The following is an 18033-nucleotide window of genomic DNA, read 5'->3' on the forward strand; positions in this document are numbered from 1 at the left end:
ACTGGACATGGAACAACAGACTGGTTCCAAATAGGAAAAGGAGTACGTCAAGGCTGTATATTGTCACCCTGCTTATTTAACTTATATGCAGAGTACATCATGAGAAATGCTGGGCTGCAAGAAGCACAAGCTGGAATCAAGATTGCTGGAAGAAATATCAATAACCTCAGATATGCAGGTGACACCACCCTTATGGCAGAAAGTGAAGAGAAACTTAAAAGCCTCTTGATGAAAGTGAAAGAGGAGAGTGAAATAGTTGGCTTAAAGCTCAACATTCAGAAAACAAAGATCATGGCATCTGGTCCCATAACTTCATGGGAAATAGATGGGGAAACAGTGTCAGATTTTATTTTGGGGGGCTCCAAAATCACTGCAGATGGTGACTGCAGCCATGAAATTAAAAGACGCTTACTCCTTGGAAGGAAAGTTATGACCGACCTAGATAGCATATTGAAAAGCAGAGACATTACTTTGCCAACAAAGGTCCGTCTAGTCAAGGCTATGGTTTTTCCAGTGGTCATGTATGGATGTGAAAGTTGGACTGTGAAGAAAGCTGAGCACTGAAGAATTGATGCTTTTGAACTGTGGTGTTGGAGAAGACTCTTGAGAGTCCCTTGGACTGCAAGGAGATCCTACCAGTCCATTCTAAAGGAGATCAGCCCTGGGTGTTCTTTGGAAGGAATGATGCTAAAGCTGAAACTACAGTACTTTGGCCACCTCATGCGAAGAGTTGACTCATTGGGAAAGACTCTGTTGCTGGGAGGGGTTGGGGGCAGGAGGAGAAGGGGACGACAGAGGATGAGCTGGCTGGATGGCATCACCAACTCAATGGATGTGAGTTTGAGTGAACTCTGGGAGTTGGTGATGGACAGGGAGGCCTGGCATGCTGCGATTCATGGGGTCGTAAAGAGTCGGACATGACTGAGGGACTGAACTGAACTGAACAGGACTAGAAGAAATAATGAAATCAAGCAGTGTCTACTTTTGACCCTTTTATAATTTTTCTTGAGACAAAGGAGCACAAAATACAAGTAGCAGCTCAACAAATTTTCTTGCTTGTACCTAGGCTGTTGAATGGACATTAGAGCACAAGCTGAGAATCTACAGCCTAGAAGCAAAACATATCTTGTTCATAAGACAGTTGAACAATGATGTGTGACTTCTGGATTCAGGAAGCCAAGTATTTTCCAGTTCTTGGAAATATGGGTGAAAATTTTTAGTATAAGAGAATGTGATCTCTATAACTGCCTCCCATTTCTTTGGGTCATATGATTCTGGGCATCCCATTTGAACTTGTAAGCCTATGTAGAATGTGTGACAAAAAATTATGATACAGTATATGTTTCTTTGGACAGTTCTGAGGAGTTAGTATGATATTAGCCCAGTAGCTTTTAATGATGACTATAAGTTATGACTTTTAGATACTAAGAAGATATCCTGGTTATGAAGAATTGAATGAGATTTTCCCTTAGAACCAGCTCTTAGATCCTAAAGAACAAGTTCTGGTGATTTACATTGACTGCCTTAGACTACTCTCCCTTCATGTCAAGATGTGTATGTGTGTATGTAGGGAATAAGGAAAGATGCAGCAAACTAATATTTTCAGCTCTTCAGGGACTAAGGATATATCAACAATTGTATTCACCAGGGAGCTCTTTCTTTCTTCTACATCACAGCTCACTTTTAAGAGGGAACTTCTCACTTTGTGACCTTGAACTACATTTTTGTTAAAAGTGATATTATTTATTCATTCATCCATTTGTTGAGCACCTACTATCTGACAGGGGATCCCAGTCATTGTTCCATACAGTGAGAGGTTTTGATAGTGGGCAGCTTTGCCAGTTCTCTTCCAAGCACATTTTTCTCACTTCACTTTGGTAAACCTCCTCTTCGTACTTCCCTCTCCCCTCAGGCCATTAAAAGGCTCAGGTCAAGTTTTACCTCCTCCACCAATCTTCCTCCAGTTAACAGCTCTTTTTCTTGTCTAATCTATTTCTTTGCTTGGCACATGGCAGCTCAGTTTAAGATTGGATGTTTCCTTCTGTCAGAATGGTGGTGGTGGTTTAGTCGCTAAGTCGTGTCCGACTCTTGCGACCCGGTGGACTGTAGCCCGCCAGGCTCCTCTGTCCATGGGATTTTCCAGGCAAGAATACTGGAGTGGATTGCTGTTTCCTTCTCTGGGGGATCTTCCCAACCCAGGAATCGAACCCAGGTCTCCTGCATCTGCAGGCAGATTCTTTACCAACTGAGCTATGAGGGAAGCCCCATAGCTATCATCAAGAAGACCACATATAAGGCTTCCCTGGTGGCTCAGATGGTAAAAAAAAAAAAAAAAAAAGAACACATATAACAAATGTTGTGAGGATATGGAGAAAAGAGCACACTCCTACATTGTTGCGGGGAATGTAAACTGGTGCAGCCATGGTGGAAAAAAAACAGCATGGAGGTTCCTTCAGTTCAGTGCAGTTTAGTTCAGTCGCTCAGTCATGTCCAACTCTTTGCGACCCCATGAATTGCACACCAGGCCTCCCTGTCCATCACCAACTCCCGGAGTCCGCCCAAACTCATGTGCATCGAGTCAGTGATGCCATCCAGCCAGCTCATCCTCTGTCATCCCCTTCTCCTCCTGCCCCCAATCCCTCCCAGCATCAGGGTCTTTTCCAATGAGTCAACTCTTCACATGAGGTGGCCAAAGTACTGGAGTTTCAGCTTTAGCATCAGTCCTTCCAATGAACACCCAGGACTGGTCTCCTTTAGGATTGACTGGTTGGATCTCCTTGCAGTCCAAGGGACTCGAAAGAGCCTTCTCCAACACCACAGTTCAAAAGCATCAATTCTTTGGCACTCAGCTTTCTTCACAGTCCAACTCTCACATCCAAACACGACTACTAGAAAAACAAAAAACTAAAAATAGAACTACTATGTTCGTGCTAAGTCACTTCAGTCATGTCTGACTGCTTGCGACCCTATAAACTATAGCCGTCTAGGCTCCTCTGTCCTTGGGATTCTCCAGGCAAGAATACTGGAGTGGACACAGACATAAAGAACAGACTTTTGGATTCAGTGGGAGAAGGAGATGGTGGAATGATTTGAGAGAATAGCATTGAAACATATACATTACCATATATAAAATCAAGTTTGATGCATGAAGCAGGGCACCCAAAGCTGGTGCTCTGGGACAACCTAGAGGGATAGGGTGGGGAGGGAGGTGGGAGCAGGGCTCAGGATGGAGGGTACACATGTATACCTGTGGCTGATTCATGGTGATATATGACAGAAACCATCACAATTTTGTAATTATCCTCCAATTAAATAAATTTTAAAAAATTTATTTAAAATTGTAAATCGATTAGATTTAAATTGATTTAAAAATTAAATCGATTTAAAGTTTTAAATCGACTTAAAATTTAAGTCGATTGCCATGCCCTCCTCCAGGTGACCTTCCCCACTCAGGATATGACCCAGAAATTCCACTCTTGGGTATATATCCAAAAAACACTAATTGAAAAGATACCTTCACCCCAATGTTCATAGCAGCAGTATTTACAACTGTCAAGGTATGGAAGCAACCTAAGTGTCTATCATCAGGTAAATGGATAAAGAAGATATGAGATACACACACACACACAGACGTACACACACACACACACAATGGAATACTACTCTCAGCAATCAAAAAGGATAATATTTTGCATTTGCAGCAATGTGTGAATGGACTTGGAGGGCATTATGCTAACTGAAATAAGTCAGAAAGAGAAAGACAAATATTGTATGATATCACTTATATGTGGAATCTAGAAATAAAACAAACTAGTGAATAAAACAAAAAAAGAAGCAGACTCATAGATGAAGAAAACAAACCAGTGATTACCAGTGGGAAGAGAGAAGAGGGGAGGGGCAATATAGGCGTAGGGGGCAAAAGGTTATTATGGGATTAGATGAAATCCCATGTGTGAAACTTGTTGAAAATTGTAAAGCACTGTAGATTTTAAAGGATCTTTCATTCAATTAAAAAAAATCAGGTGTTTCTTAATCATTTCATGTGTTGATTAAAACTCTTTCCTACTGGTCAGAGGCTCTTTGGGGGAAAACCTAATGGCCTAGGCCTCCATTACTATAGCACAGCACGAAGCCCACAGGTAGTGCTTAATAAATGTGATCTGTTCATGGTTTTGGGGAAACTGAGGCAGTTTTCCCATTAAAGTATGCTTCCTTCCTCTTTTTTTCTCATCTTTTCTTTTTTTTTATTTTATTTTATTTTTAAACTTTACATAATTGTATTAGTTTTGCCAAATATCAAAATAAATCCGCCACAGGTATACATGTGTTCCCCATCCTGAACCTTCCTCCCTCCTCCCTCCCCATTCCATCCCTCTGGGTCTTCCCAGTGCACCAGCCCCAAGCATCCAGTATCGTGCATCTTTTCTTATATTCATGGAAGTCCTTTTTTTTACAGAGCAAGTGTAATTTCACCTTGAATTCATATATCTTTATAGATTAATCACATGTGTAAGCCTTGATGTAAGTCTACTAGATTTTATAGTAAGCAACAATTGTTTACCTTATCTATGTGTCTGGACTCCCTAGAGTATATACTATAGCACAAAGCAGGAGCACAAATAAATGAATACCTAGTCCATGAGCGACAAATTTATGCCAGTACTGGTATTTCAGCTTTTCAGAGTAATGGTTTGCTTATTTAACAAATGTATCTGCTCTTCTCCCATGGGATTGTTAGAAAATTGGTCCAGGGAAAAGCAGTAAAATGTGCTTACATTTCCTCTTTGGTTTTCTAGGCTAATTGTTGGTGAACTTTATTTAACACTCTTGCTTCACTAAGAGTCTCTATGGAGCAAAGCAGGTTTCAGTTAACTTGGCAAATCATTACAAGAGAGAACAGAAAGGTCAGCATAAGCACTCTGTACTAATTAGTTGATAATTGATGTACAATAGCTGACTGATGGGACTTTAGAATATAAAGTTTGGGAATGCTGTTTAATGTATCTTTACATCTTTATGAGGTGGTTTGGAGCTGTGTATTCTTAATAACGTCTTATCAGGAGTGCCCAGTGGTGGGGAGTAAGAAGACTGAGACTTCTTGTCCAGGAATCCAGGGCACTGAGTGGCACAGAAAGCAATATGATATTTTTTAATCTCGCAGAGTATAAATACGATTCCATTTAATGCAGGGATAAAATGAAATGAGTAATGCTGGTGATTCCATACTTGGTGGCCAACATTCCTGAATACTGACTAAGGTTAGAAGAGTGTTAGTGTGAAAGTTATATTCTTTGTGGGATAAACTTGATAGATTCAAGCTGAACTCCAGGGGCAAAGTGGTGGGACATTGCCACAATTCATGGGAATCTTAATTAATCTGGATTAGGACTTTATTTATTATCTGGTAATGAGTAATTAATTTCAAACTGGAGTTACAAAAATGACCTTTATATGACCTCCTCCTTTTAATTTTTAAAATTTATTTAATTTTCCTCCTCTTTATTTATTTTATTTTTTTAATTTAAATTTATTTATTTTAATTGGAGGCTAATTACTTTACAATATTGTATTGGTTTTGCCATACATCAACATGAATCTGCCACGGGCATACATGTGTTCCCCATCCTGAATCCCCCTCCCACCTCCCTCCCCATACCATCCTTCTGGGTCATCCCTGTGCACCAGCCCCAAGCATCCTGTATCGAACCTGGACTAGCAATTCGTTTCTTATATGGTATTATACATGTTTCCATGACATTCCCCCAAATCATCCCACCCTCTCCCTCCCCCACAGAGTCCAAAAGACTGTTCTATACATCAGTGTCTCTTTTGCTGTCTCATATACACGGTTATTGTTACCATCTTTCTAAATTCCATATATATGCATTAGTATACTGTATTGGTGTTTTTCTTTCTGGCTTACTTCACTCTGTGTAATAGGCTCCAGTTTCATCCACCTCATTAGAACTGATTCAAATGTATTCTTTTTAATAGCTGAGTAATACTCCACTGTGTATATGTACCACAGCTTTCTTATCCATTCATCTGCTGATGGATATCTAGGTTGCTTCCTGGCTATTATAAACAGTTCTGTGATGAACACTGGGGTACACGTGTCTCTTTCAGTTCTGGTTTCCTTGGTGTGTATGCCCAGCAGTGGGATTGCTGGGTCATAAGGCAGTTCTGTTTCCAGTTTTTTAAGGAATCTCCACACTCTTCTCCATAGTGGCTGTACTAGTTTGCATTCCCACCAACAGTGTAAGAGGGTTCCATTTTCTCCACACCCTCTCCAGCATTTATTGCTTGTAGACTTTTGGATCACAGCCATTCTGACTGGCGTGAAATGGTACCTCATTGTGGTTTTGATTTGCACTTCTCTGATAATGAGCGATATTGAGCATCTTTTCATGTGTTTGTTAGCCATCCGTATGTCTTCTTTGGAGAAATGTCTGTTTAGTTCTTTGGCCCATTTTTTGATTGGGTCGTTTATTTTTCTGGAATTGAGCTGCAGGAGTTGCTTGTATATTTTTGAGATTAGTTCTTTGTCAGTTGCTTCATTTGCTATTATTTTCTCCCATTCTGAAAGCTGTCTTTTCACCTTGCTTATAGTTTCCTTTGTTGTGCAGAAGCTTTTAATTTTAATTAGGTCCCATTTGTTTATTTTTGCTTTTATTTCCAATATTCTGGGAGGTGGGTCATAGAGGATCCTGCTGTGATTTATGTCGGAGAGTGTTTTGCCTATGTTCTCTTCTAGGAGTTTGTAGTTTCTGGTCTTACATTTAGATCTTTAATCCATTTTGAGTTTATTTTTGTGTATGTGACTTCCCTGGTGGCTCAGATGGTTAAGCGTCTGTCTACAATGCAGAAGACCTGGGTTGGGAAGATCCCCTGGAGAAGGAAATGGCAATCCACTCCAGTACTATTGCCTGGAAAATCCCATGGACAGAGAAGCTTGGTAGGCTACAGTCCATGGGGTAGCAAAGAGTCGGACACGACTGAGCGACTTCATTTTCATGGTGTTAGAAAGTGTTCTGCTGCTGCTGCTAAGTCACTTCAGTCGTGTCCGACTCTGTGCGACCCCATAGACGGCAGCACACTAGGCACCCCTGTCCCTGGGATTCTCCAGGCAAGAACACTGGAGTGGGTTGCCATAGTGTTCTAGTTTCATTCTTTTACAAGTGGTTGACCAGTTTTCCCAGCACCACTTGTTAAAGAGATTGTCTTTTCCCCATTGTATATTCTTGCCTCCTTTGTCAAAAATAAGGTGTCCATAGGTGTGTGGATTTATCTCTGGGCTTTCTGTTTTGTTTCATTGATCTATATTTCTGTCTTTGTGCCACTACCATGCTGTCTTGATGACTGTGACTTTATAGTAGATCCTGAAGTCAGGCAGGTTGATTCCTCCAGTTTATTTATTTTTTAATTGATGGATAATTGTTTTACCATGTTATGTTGTTTTCTGCCATACAACAATAGGAATCAGCCATAATTATGTGTATCGCCTCCTTCCTGGCTCCCATCTCAACCCTCTAGGTCATCACAGAGCACCAGGCTGGGCTCCCTGTGTTATACAGCAGCTTCCTACTAACTGGCTGTTTTACAGATGATAATTTAAACTTTATCTCCTAAATCTTTTATCAATCAATTATAGTATATAATATATTACATAATATATAATATAATATGATATATAATATAATATATAATTATATAAATATAATATTTAATTATATTATATATTATATATAATCTCTTAACTTGCTTCCCTAACCATTGCTTTCTTATGCTGTCATTTATCACCATGTGGGCTTCTCCTCGTTGTTTGTCCAGCTTCTCTTTAATGTACTCTTCCATCCTTTATCCTTATCTCCACCAATTAATCGTGGCTGAGCTTGGCTTCTAGTGAGATGCACCACTGTCTGTAGCACAGGGCTCCAGGTGCATGTCAGCAGGCCAAATACAGCACAGCATCTGGCTTAGCTGGTTTGAAGTGAAGCCTATGAATTTGCATTTTTGAAAAACTTCCCTGGTGACACTAATGTGCAGCCAGGTTTGGTGCCATTCAGTTCAGTTCAGTTCAGTTCAGTGTCTCAGTCATGTCTGACTCTTTGCAACCCCACGAATCTCAGCACACCAGTCCTCCCTGTCCATTGCCAACTCCTGGACTTCACCCAAACTCATGTCCATTGAGTCGGTGATGCTATCCAGCCATCTCATCCTCGGTCGTCCCCTTCTCTTCCTGCCCCCAATCCCTCCCAGCATCAGAGTCTTTTCCAATGAGTCAACTCTTTGCATGAAGTGGCCAAAGTACTGGAGTTTCAGCTTTAGCATCATTCCTTCCAAAGAAAGCCCAGGGCTGATCTCCTTCAGAATGGACTGGTTGGATCTCCTTGGAGTCCAGGGGACTCTCAAGAGTCTTCTCCAACACCACAGTTCAAAAGCATCAATTCTTCGGCACTCAACTTTTTTCATAGTCCAACTCTCACATCCATACATGACCACTGGAAAAACTATAGCCTTGACTAGATGGACCTTTGTTGGCAAAGTGATACCTCTGCTTTTTAATATGCTATCTAGGTTGGTCAAAACTTTCCTTTCAAGGATTAAGCATCTTTTAATTTCATGGCTGCAGTCACCATCTGCAGTGATTTTGGAGCCCCCCAAAATAAAGCCTGACACTGTTTCCACTGTTTCCCCATCTATTTCCCATGAAGTAATGCCACTGGTGAATACATAATGTCCAGTTGTTAATTCAGGCCCACCAACCTGACTCCACAAGTCCTCTATTTTCTCCCTTTTTTCTGGTGAGATCCCCTTCTTGCAGGCAACTCTGATTTCTCATTTCCTTAATACATGCCATGCCTCCTCCCTGCTGTTTCCATGTCTGCACCTTACTATCTCCTCATTCATGTGCTCATTTGTCTTTCAGTTTTAGCTTATTGTTTTCTAAAGAGTGTGCTTTAGTATGCTAATCTTGGGTGAGTCATAGGGGAAAAAAAGCACCCTAAACAAATATATTTTGTGTATTATTTGCTCCTCTCAGAGATTTATTATATGCATTTACATTTTATAATGGCTCTGAGAAGACCTGTAATAAAGGGATATGGTTAATTAGAGTTTCCCAAAGTTATGACTGTGGATTTGTCCATGACCTCACATAATTTGTTATCGTTGAAAACCTTTGGACTTCCTAAAAGACGTGCTTTTTTGGTTAAGATTGTTCTTCAGTGAATTATCCGGTACATAGAGATTTCCCCCTTTTCTGAACTCCTGTCTCTGTACTTCAGTTTCATGCTTTATTCTTATTATCTGGTTGTTCCTAGGTGAGTATGTCTTATCTCTACGGAGTTATTAGCACCATGGAGGCAGGATGTTCTGCTCAGTAGTCCTTTCATCTCATAAGTTTTGTGCAGTTTTGACTGTTTGTAACATACACTAAATTTAAATGTGTTGTTCCTGAATAAGGAAGCTAGCAATTTCATTCTGATTCTCTTCTTTTGGTGTTCTTAGCCATTTACCCTTGCTTTACTAATATTTCAGAGTAACACATTACTACTTCATGAACACAAGTGAGTATGTGCATGTGTTCATGAAAGTCGTCACTACTGTATCTCTGCAGTAAAACATTACAAAGTTGATAAAACACTGTATAATAAGCCTAGTATGTTTAGTATGCAAGAATTTATCTCTAGTTCCAGGGAGGAGTATGAATGAAAGCTGGGAGAGTCTAAGAGTAAGATAAGATGGGAGTGAGGAAAGGCCTGAAGTGTGCAGTCCATCGGAGGGGGATGTGTCAAGTGGAAGGTCTTGGGTTGGGAAGTATCAGCATGCAGTCCTTGGTCATTCAAGAAAAGAGGTGCTAGAAATAACAGAAAGGTACCATAAATGAGTTCTTTAATAAAATATAACTAACATTTATAATGCATAAGTCCCAGGCCCTATATATATTACATATATTAGATCATTTAATCCTCAAAACAACTCCTTGGGGTAAGTAATAGTAGTATTAACTCCATTTAGAGCTCAGAACACCGAGGCAAAGAAAGCTTGAGTAAGTTGCCCAAGGTCACACGGCCATCAGTGGTGGAGCTAGCGTAGGGATCCATGCTTTTAGTTATTGTGCTGTTTGCTGTTCCCTCTCTCCTCTTTTCTTTCTCCGATTTTCTACTTTTCTAACAACCTACAGCTCCCTAGTGTCTACTGATTTGCCATTCCTTTCTTGAAGATCCACTTCTGCAAAATATTTCTTTGAAATTCATGATCCTGGATTGGAAAACAATTTCTCTAAAGGTTATTATTGGATAATTAGTAATATTTGAATATAAATGGTGCATTAAATACTAGTACTATATCATTGCTAAATGTCTTAATTTGATGATTGTGTTATGGTTACATATTTTGGGGTGAAGGGCATAATAAAACAATAATAGGCTTATATATAGCGAGAGATGGACGATGGTTAGATAGATCCACAGATGGAATTTATCAACTGATAAATTAGATAGAGGATTCATGCACTGTTCTTAGAGCTATTCTGTAGATTTGAAATGTTTTATAATGAAAGATTGGGAAGAAAGCCCTGATCCTTAAAGATGGTAAAATTATGATAATATATACTAACCCTTTCGATCCTCACAGAGCCCTATGTATTAGGGCTATTACTATTACTACTATTACTTTCCTCGGGACCTTACAGGACACTGAAGCACAGAGACTTTTAAGTACCTTGCTCAGTGTCACACAGCCAGTGGATGGGTGAGACAGACTGAAATCTTGGTATGCTTTATTTCTGTTTCCAAAACACTCTGCATATGTGTTGGGTTGAACCATATAGAAATTGCTCTTATTTGATCATGTTTGACCTGTAAAGAAAGACATTTCATATGACCCAACCTGGGAGCAGGGCTCTCTTTTATAGAATGGCTGTTTTGGTGTTCCTCTTCATTGGCCGCTCTTGGATTCTTGATGGGACTCTTGATGGGACTCTTGTCTGTCTTGCTCACCATTGTCTCCAGGGACTGCCCAGCTCATGGTTTGCATTTGATTGGTCAGTTGAATGAACAATAAAAACCACAAAAAGAACTGATTACTTTTCCTTACTACCTCTCATATATATGTGTCATTTATGTTCCCCCAATATCTGTGTCATTTTTAGAGGAACCAGTGAATAAACATAGATCATTCTGAAAGATGCAGCCTCAGCAGGGGTAATTGCAACATAGTCAGCTATTTGACTTCAAGAGAACTCTTTTAACTAATGAAGATGTTAATTAAAAACACGGCCTTGCTAAGATGACCTCTCAGTTCAGGAAATGCAAAACATTTGTACTTCCCACCAACATGCAGCGATTTTGGCTAGGATGTATGTGGTACTTAGAATGCCATCCACTCTAATCCTTATTTGAGCAGTAAACACACTTTTAAAAAACATTGTACAATCTCTAAAAATAAGCAGTATTTAAAAATGAAAACCAGCACACAAGTAGTTGGCACATCTGGTAGTCAGAAAAGTTCTATGGTTTGTTTTCAGGGAATGACAAGCCAAGGAACGTTCAGACTTGGCCAGTTGAAAACTTTTCTTCTATCTGTGATGACACCTGGTTTTAAAAAAAATTGGCTCCAGGCTTAAAGCAGAAAGAACATTGGAAACGGGTAAAGAATTAAATAGTATCATTTACTTGTATCTTGTTTTATGCAGGGAATTATAAAGAACTGTTTTCTTTCTACTTCAAGAAAGAATGCAGGGAAAAAAGTGATGACAGGCATGAACAATAATAACAACAGCTGCAACAAAAATCACAACCAACATCAATTCAGTACCTACTATGTGCTAGGCAATGTGTGGAGTCCTTTGTGTGTATAATTAATACTAGATGCACAACAACCTTATGAAGTAGTGTTCTATTTCCATTTTACAAATGAGAAGACATAGACATAGAGATAAACACAAATATTTAAGTAATTTGTCCAAGTCACACAACCATCCTGGGTTTTGGGTTCCCAAGCAGGCTGTCTCCAGAGCCCAAACTACAATACACTAGACAATTGTGAGCAACTTGGAGGTATTCATTCTGTCCAGAATTATGAAAAAAATTGAAGTTAGATGCTTGCATTGAGCACAGTGGTTCTTGGTCAAAGTATTACTTGTCTCCACGTGTGAGAGTGATGATGCCATTTTCCAGAACATTCTTAAAGCTGCTCCACAAATATAATATGTTTCTAAGAAATTTAGCTTCATGGACACTGAATGTAATACCTGTCAGAAGTTGTCACTCCTCTATGGTTAGATACAGCTCAAGTTGACTAGTGAATTCAGGAGTAGGAGGTGTTATTGTGAAAATGATGGAGACACTGGGGAGGGGAGGACTAATGTTTCTTTATTACAGTCAGAGAAAAAGTACTATGAATGTGAGAATCCAGGGTATAGGGTTACCAGGGCAGCCTTGACCAGTGTCAAATTCTAGCCTAGGAAGATGGATTTATAATTACTACTCCCACAGCTTCATTTTCCATCCATACCTCTCATTAGGCACACTGTGGAGAAATAGCAAAGGACTGACTTAGTTGGAGTCTGTTTTTGAAAAATGGCATGGTTTTAAACAAGAAGACCAGGAGGACTTTAGTGGAAATAATGTCTCAGTATTTAATATCATATATTAAAATCTTTTATTTTCATTCTTTCTTAGCTTCACTGACAGACTTGATTGTGTACTGTACAGGCCTTAGGCTAGGTGCTGAAGAAGCAGTGATGTCTCAAGCAAGAGCTTTGTCTCTAAAAAGCAATCAAGTATAAATGGATGACAGTCATGTAAACATTTCAGTTCCCTGAAGGTGCTGAGGCAAATTTGTTCTAAAAGACTGTGGGGGAACGAAAAGAAGAATTGATTAGATTTGCCCAGCTGGTAGTGTGTGAAGGGAGTCATAGGGAAGATGATCCTTGAAGAGAGAGGCTGATCACTAGGTAGACAAGGTAGGGTAAGGCTGTACCTAGCAGAGAGAAAAGTGTGAGCAAGAGAAGGGTTAAAATAATTTTTTCAGCAATCTTATTGGTATTTATCTATTCTAAGGTGTGCATTATTTTCACATCAGAATATCTGTGAAATAGAAACACCATGTACCAGTTTGATGTTTTTACTAATATATGAAATAATGGTATGACTTATATGGCATCTAAGATTTGATGAAATGATGTATTAATATGCTTTGGCACCAAATAGCATTTCTTGGGTATGCTGTCCCAGCTGCTAATATGTCTTTGTTTTAGAGGTAGATATTAATACCTTTTTATTGTGAAGGAAACAGGCATGAAATGAGTGAGTTCCTTAAATACATGACACTGAATTGGACAGAACACCTGACATCTAATATTGCTTTTAGTAGCAGTGACTGGTAGGGATGGAACCTGGGGATGGAATTCAAGTGTCTTATATACTGGACATTGCCTTTTTCCAAGGTAAAAAGGGAGTTTGAAAATCAAATTGCATGTAGCTTGTTGGAATTTAAAAAGATATTAAGCTTATGATCATTGCACAAAAATGTACCCACTCTCTTGGTATCAAGATGAAACCCTGATGGTACAGTGTTATATGAACCATGAAAATAGAGAGACTATCTATGACTGATGTTTCAAGGCACAAGAGGATGCGTCAGATATAAGCAGCAGGGAGAGGGGTAGGTTCTGATTTGTGTATCTGGAAAAAATTAGGAGACGTTTCTGTAGGATCTTGGAAAGTATCCAAGGGAGGAATGAAGCATCCAGCACCTAAACTTAAACACACAGGTGCCTTGAAAATGCACTCTCATGGAATTTGTTTCTGCTCTGTCAGTAAATCCCTGTGTGACCTTGGGCAAGTCAGTTACCATTTGGATTTTAGCTTCCCAGAGGCCTGGACTGGAGAAGGCTTCCTGCTTACTAAAGATGCTGTGACTGTCCTAGCTCTTTGGAGATGTGAGTTCATTGATGAGAGTGTTGGTGATTATGCTAAGGTCTTGTTTATCCTTAGTTTTGTGGGCTCTTGGAAGAGAATGTTACAAAAGATGGAAAAGTCTTTTTTTTTTTTTGCTATTAATTTTTAAAAAGACAAAATAAAATATTATATTCCCTAAAGCTAAGTAAGGAAGGTTACTGTGATGCTTTTCTATTACTTTGATCCCAAATATATCAATGAGAAAGATGAGGAATTTGGTGAGAAAACTTTAGAGCCTAATTTGCCAGAAAACCTAGGATCATATTTCTTTTCATTTACCAGAAATGGGAACTGAGACTTGACTAAGTAGTTTGCAAAAAATGTTTGAAAAAGTATATCCATGTAAAAAGAATGTCTAGAATGATTCAATGACTATTATTATTTTTTTTAAATGAGTCATGGCAGTGTTTACCTTTCTGCTCTTTGCTTTTCACTTTTCCGTAACGGCACAGATTCTTGAGGGTTTCTTTCTTTTTTTTTTTCTTTCCCTTCTGGTTATGTACCAAATTTTTACTACATTCAAAGATTGTTGCTAATGAAATGAAAAAATCTATGTCAAATTTGGTTAACATACTACTTTTAAAATGATGTTTTAAGGCTGTCTCATCCTGATTTTTTAAAAAATTGGGTATACATCCAATGGCAATATATCAGGGTGAAGAGGAAAAATAAAGATTGGAGAGACACAGCCAGACTATATCCTTTTAAAGAGGCTTTTTGGAAGGCCAGACTTGAGTGAAGTGAACCAGTTAAACAAGTTTTTGTCAGTAGTATCAACTTTCCTTGCTGGGCGATTTAAGATATTAACTATTTTGGAAAATACATGGTTTGATATAAGTAATCCCACCTACTTACCACCTTAACCCTTTAGGTAAAGAGATGATAAAATATGATTCTTAATATAACTGGACACTTGAATGTAGAAGGGGCAAAATGTAAGCATATTTTGTATGAGTGATGATTATAGAAGGGTTTCTATTGTAGCATTATGGATTTTTCATTGGAATTACAGAAAGCTTTTTGGTTTCACTAATACTGAAAAAAAAAAGATGATCTAAGGACTGTCTTTAAAGATGAGTCCTGATATAAGTGTGCACATATGTGTATTTACTGATTTCTGATGTAAGGGACATGGAAGCTAACCTGATTCATTTGTTTTTAGGGGCTCTTGGCTTTGGGCCTCAGTGCAAGTCCATTGGAAAAGGCAGCTGCAACAATCTAGTGGTCACCAGCAGTCCCATGATGGTTCAGCGACTGGGACCCATTTCACCTCCAGCAAGCCAGGTCTCTACAGCATGCAACCAGATCAGTCCTAGCTTACAGAGGGCAATGAATGCAGCCAACCTGAATATACCTCCTTCAGATACCAGGTCTCAAATTACTTTTTTTTCCCCCTTCTTATGTTATAATCACACCCATGAGTGTTTTCCCTTTTCTTCCTGAACACATGCCCACACAACACACATACAGACACACTCATTCTCTCTCTCTCACTCACTCAAGCAGCTCTTTTACTTTGAGCTTTGTAGGGGAAGGTGTATAAAAACTGTGTGTGCCATAATACCATCTTAACTGGGAAGAATGATTTAGTACTTTCTGTCATAACGTGTGAGTGAAATTAATGCCAACTTTGAGATTTTGGGGCCTCAGTGACTAAATGTGTGCATGTTAAGTTGCTTCAGTCATGTCCTACTCTTTGCGACCCTATGGACTGTAGCCCGCCAGGCTCCTCTGTCCATGGATTCTCCAGGCAAGAATACTGGAGTGGGTTGCCATGCCCTCCTCCAGGGGATCTTCCCCACCCAGGGATTGAACCTGCATCTCTTATGTTTCCTGCATTAGCAGGTGGGTTCCTTACCACTGGCACTACCTGAGAAGCCCCCAGTGACTAAATAAATACCAGTATATTAATATTTTGATTCCTGGTAAAGGTCATATCATGGCCTGGAAAGATAAGATGTTCCATGTACATCTGTCTTAGCTGCTTGTTTTTCAGTGTTCATGTTGCAGTATCCTAAGGTTGCTTTACAGTCTGTTTTGTCTGTCCATCCACCCATTCACTTGTCTAACCAAGTATTGTAAAGATCTATGTTCTGCATAATACAATAGTTGAAGTTTAGGGAGATAGTTGAAAAGTTAAAGATAGAAATTGTGACTTTTCAGACTTTATGATGTATCTGGGAAGACATACTCTCATGTGTGAGTTACATAACATTTCAACACAATGCCTGATTAGGTGCTGAAATAAGTAGGTTCAATAAATGCCATATATCTATCTCATGGGAGATAATTAAATAGGGAAATTATCTCAGACAGATTTTTATAGCTCTCAAGGTTGATATTACAGGCTACATAAAACCAAAATACTCTGCAATGTGTAAGGTCTATTTCTATGTTTGAAATGAATTATTTCATCTTTTACAAGTAGTCTTCTTGGAGAAATACAATCCAAAGTTTTTGCCTGCGTCCTGGATCTGCTGTAGCTGTGATTTTGCAAAGGAATTGGACCTCTGTTCTGTGGACCTCTGTACCCTTCTTTGGGGACTGGAATCTGCTGAGATGCCTTGCAGTTCTGGGTTCTATTTCTTCCTCTTCTTCCTCCCCTTCCTCCTTCTTTTCCTCTTATCTTTCTCCCTCTTGTGTCTCTGCACTGTCCTAGCTGCTATTCAAGACTCTGAAATCACAGTTCCTGGATGATTTTTTTATGCCAATTTTTTTAATGAGATGGGAATGTGTTTTTTTCACCTGAGATTTTTGTGTGTGTGATGGAAAGCTGCTTCTGTCATTTTCCTGTTGATGATTATGCCTTGAGGGACTCTTCAGACTTGCTGAGTATTGCATGTAAAATTAACTGTACTCATGGGGTAGGTGTCATTGGGAAGTCTTCAGCTTCCTGTCTGTGGCAAGTCCAGCCCATGCCTTGAAGGCAGAGAGTCATAATTAATGGAGAAACTAAAGGTAGGCAGGGCACAGGCTGCTCCAACCATGCATGTATCTAGTGCAGTCCCTTTCATGGGTCGAGCAGGGAAGGGTCATTATCTCAGTGTTCTCTAGCATATTTGATTCCTTAGCCTAAATTTTTATACTTAAAAGACAACATCTTAGAGATGCATTAACATATGTTTTAACTATGTATTCTGTGAGTCCTTCTATGGAAATAATTTTTTTGCAGGATAAGCAAAGAAACAGGAGTTGGGAAGGAGCTTGGTAAAATATCAAATTCACTTTTAGCAGTTTGGAAAGGTTGCATTTGTTTGTGATACTTAAACTGGTTTGTGTATTCCATAAGAAGAGATAGAGGATAGGAGGCAACAGTTCAACCTGAAGGCACTTTGCTATCTAGAGATAAAGATAGGATGGAGAGAGAATCAGCTTGTGTTTTACTTTTGGGAGCATGCCCGAGGGTCGGGGGTGGGGGGGAGGCGAGAAGGAGGAGTTGGGATGGTGAGGCTGGGTGGAAGTTTAAACTGTTCAATCTGAGTGATGGTTGTCCTATAAAAAACTGTAAAGTTTATTACTGTTTTTCCTGATTATCTATGTAATTCTTACTAATTGTAGAAGATGTGGAAAACTGTGGACAAGCACCAGACAGTATATGATAGTCATCCTGAATCTCACAGGCAACCGTGGGTGAAATTTTGACATATATCCTTCTTCTTGTTGTTTAGTCACTAAGTCGTGTCCAACTCTTTTTCGACCCCATGGACTGTAGCCCACCAGGCTCCTCTGTCCATGGGATTTTCCAGACAAGAATACTGGAGCGGGTTGCCATTTCTTTCTCCAGGGGATCTTCCTGACCCAGAGATGGAACCTGCAGCTCCTGCATTGCAGGCGGATTCTGTTGAGCCACCAGTAGGCAAACATATACATCATAGTGACCTACATAGTATTATATTTATTTTTTTCAGTTAATATAACCAATTTCCTTTGTCATAATCTTTTGTGGTTAAAAAAAATCTTTATCATCATATAATGACTTCTTCCTGCCCAAGATTCCATTTTATTAAGAAGTATATAAATAAAGCTCTAATTTTTATCAGTCTTTTATAACTGGGCATTTGTTTCC

The 18033-nt window shown here is 39.3% G+C and overlaps 1 protein-coding gene across 3 annotated transcripts in view; it reads left to right on the top strand.

Annotated features, from left to right (window-relative positions):
* Positions 1-18033, top strand: part of LOC129650049 (zinc finger protein GLIS3-like) — a 175683-nt gene that overhangs the window by 151809 nt on the left and 5841 nt on the right. For all 3 annotated transcript variants that reach the window (XM_055578186.1, XM_055578187.1, XM_055578185.1), the window contains one exon: positions 15130-15337. In XM_055578186.1, coding sequence (XP_055434161.1) covers positions 15130-15337 — 208 coding nt within the window. The remainder of the gene's footprint in view (positions 1-15129; positions 15338-18033) is intronic.

The sequence above is a fragment of the Bubalus kerabau genome, chromosome 4 (assembly GCF_029407905.1).
Source record: "Bubalus kerabau isolate K-KA32 ecotype Philippines breed swamp buffalo chromosome 4, PCC_UOA_SB_1v2, whole genome shotgun sequence".
Lineage (NCBI taxonomy): Eukaryota > Metazoa > Chordata > Mammalia > Artiodactyla > Bovidae > Bubalus > Bubalus kerabau.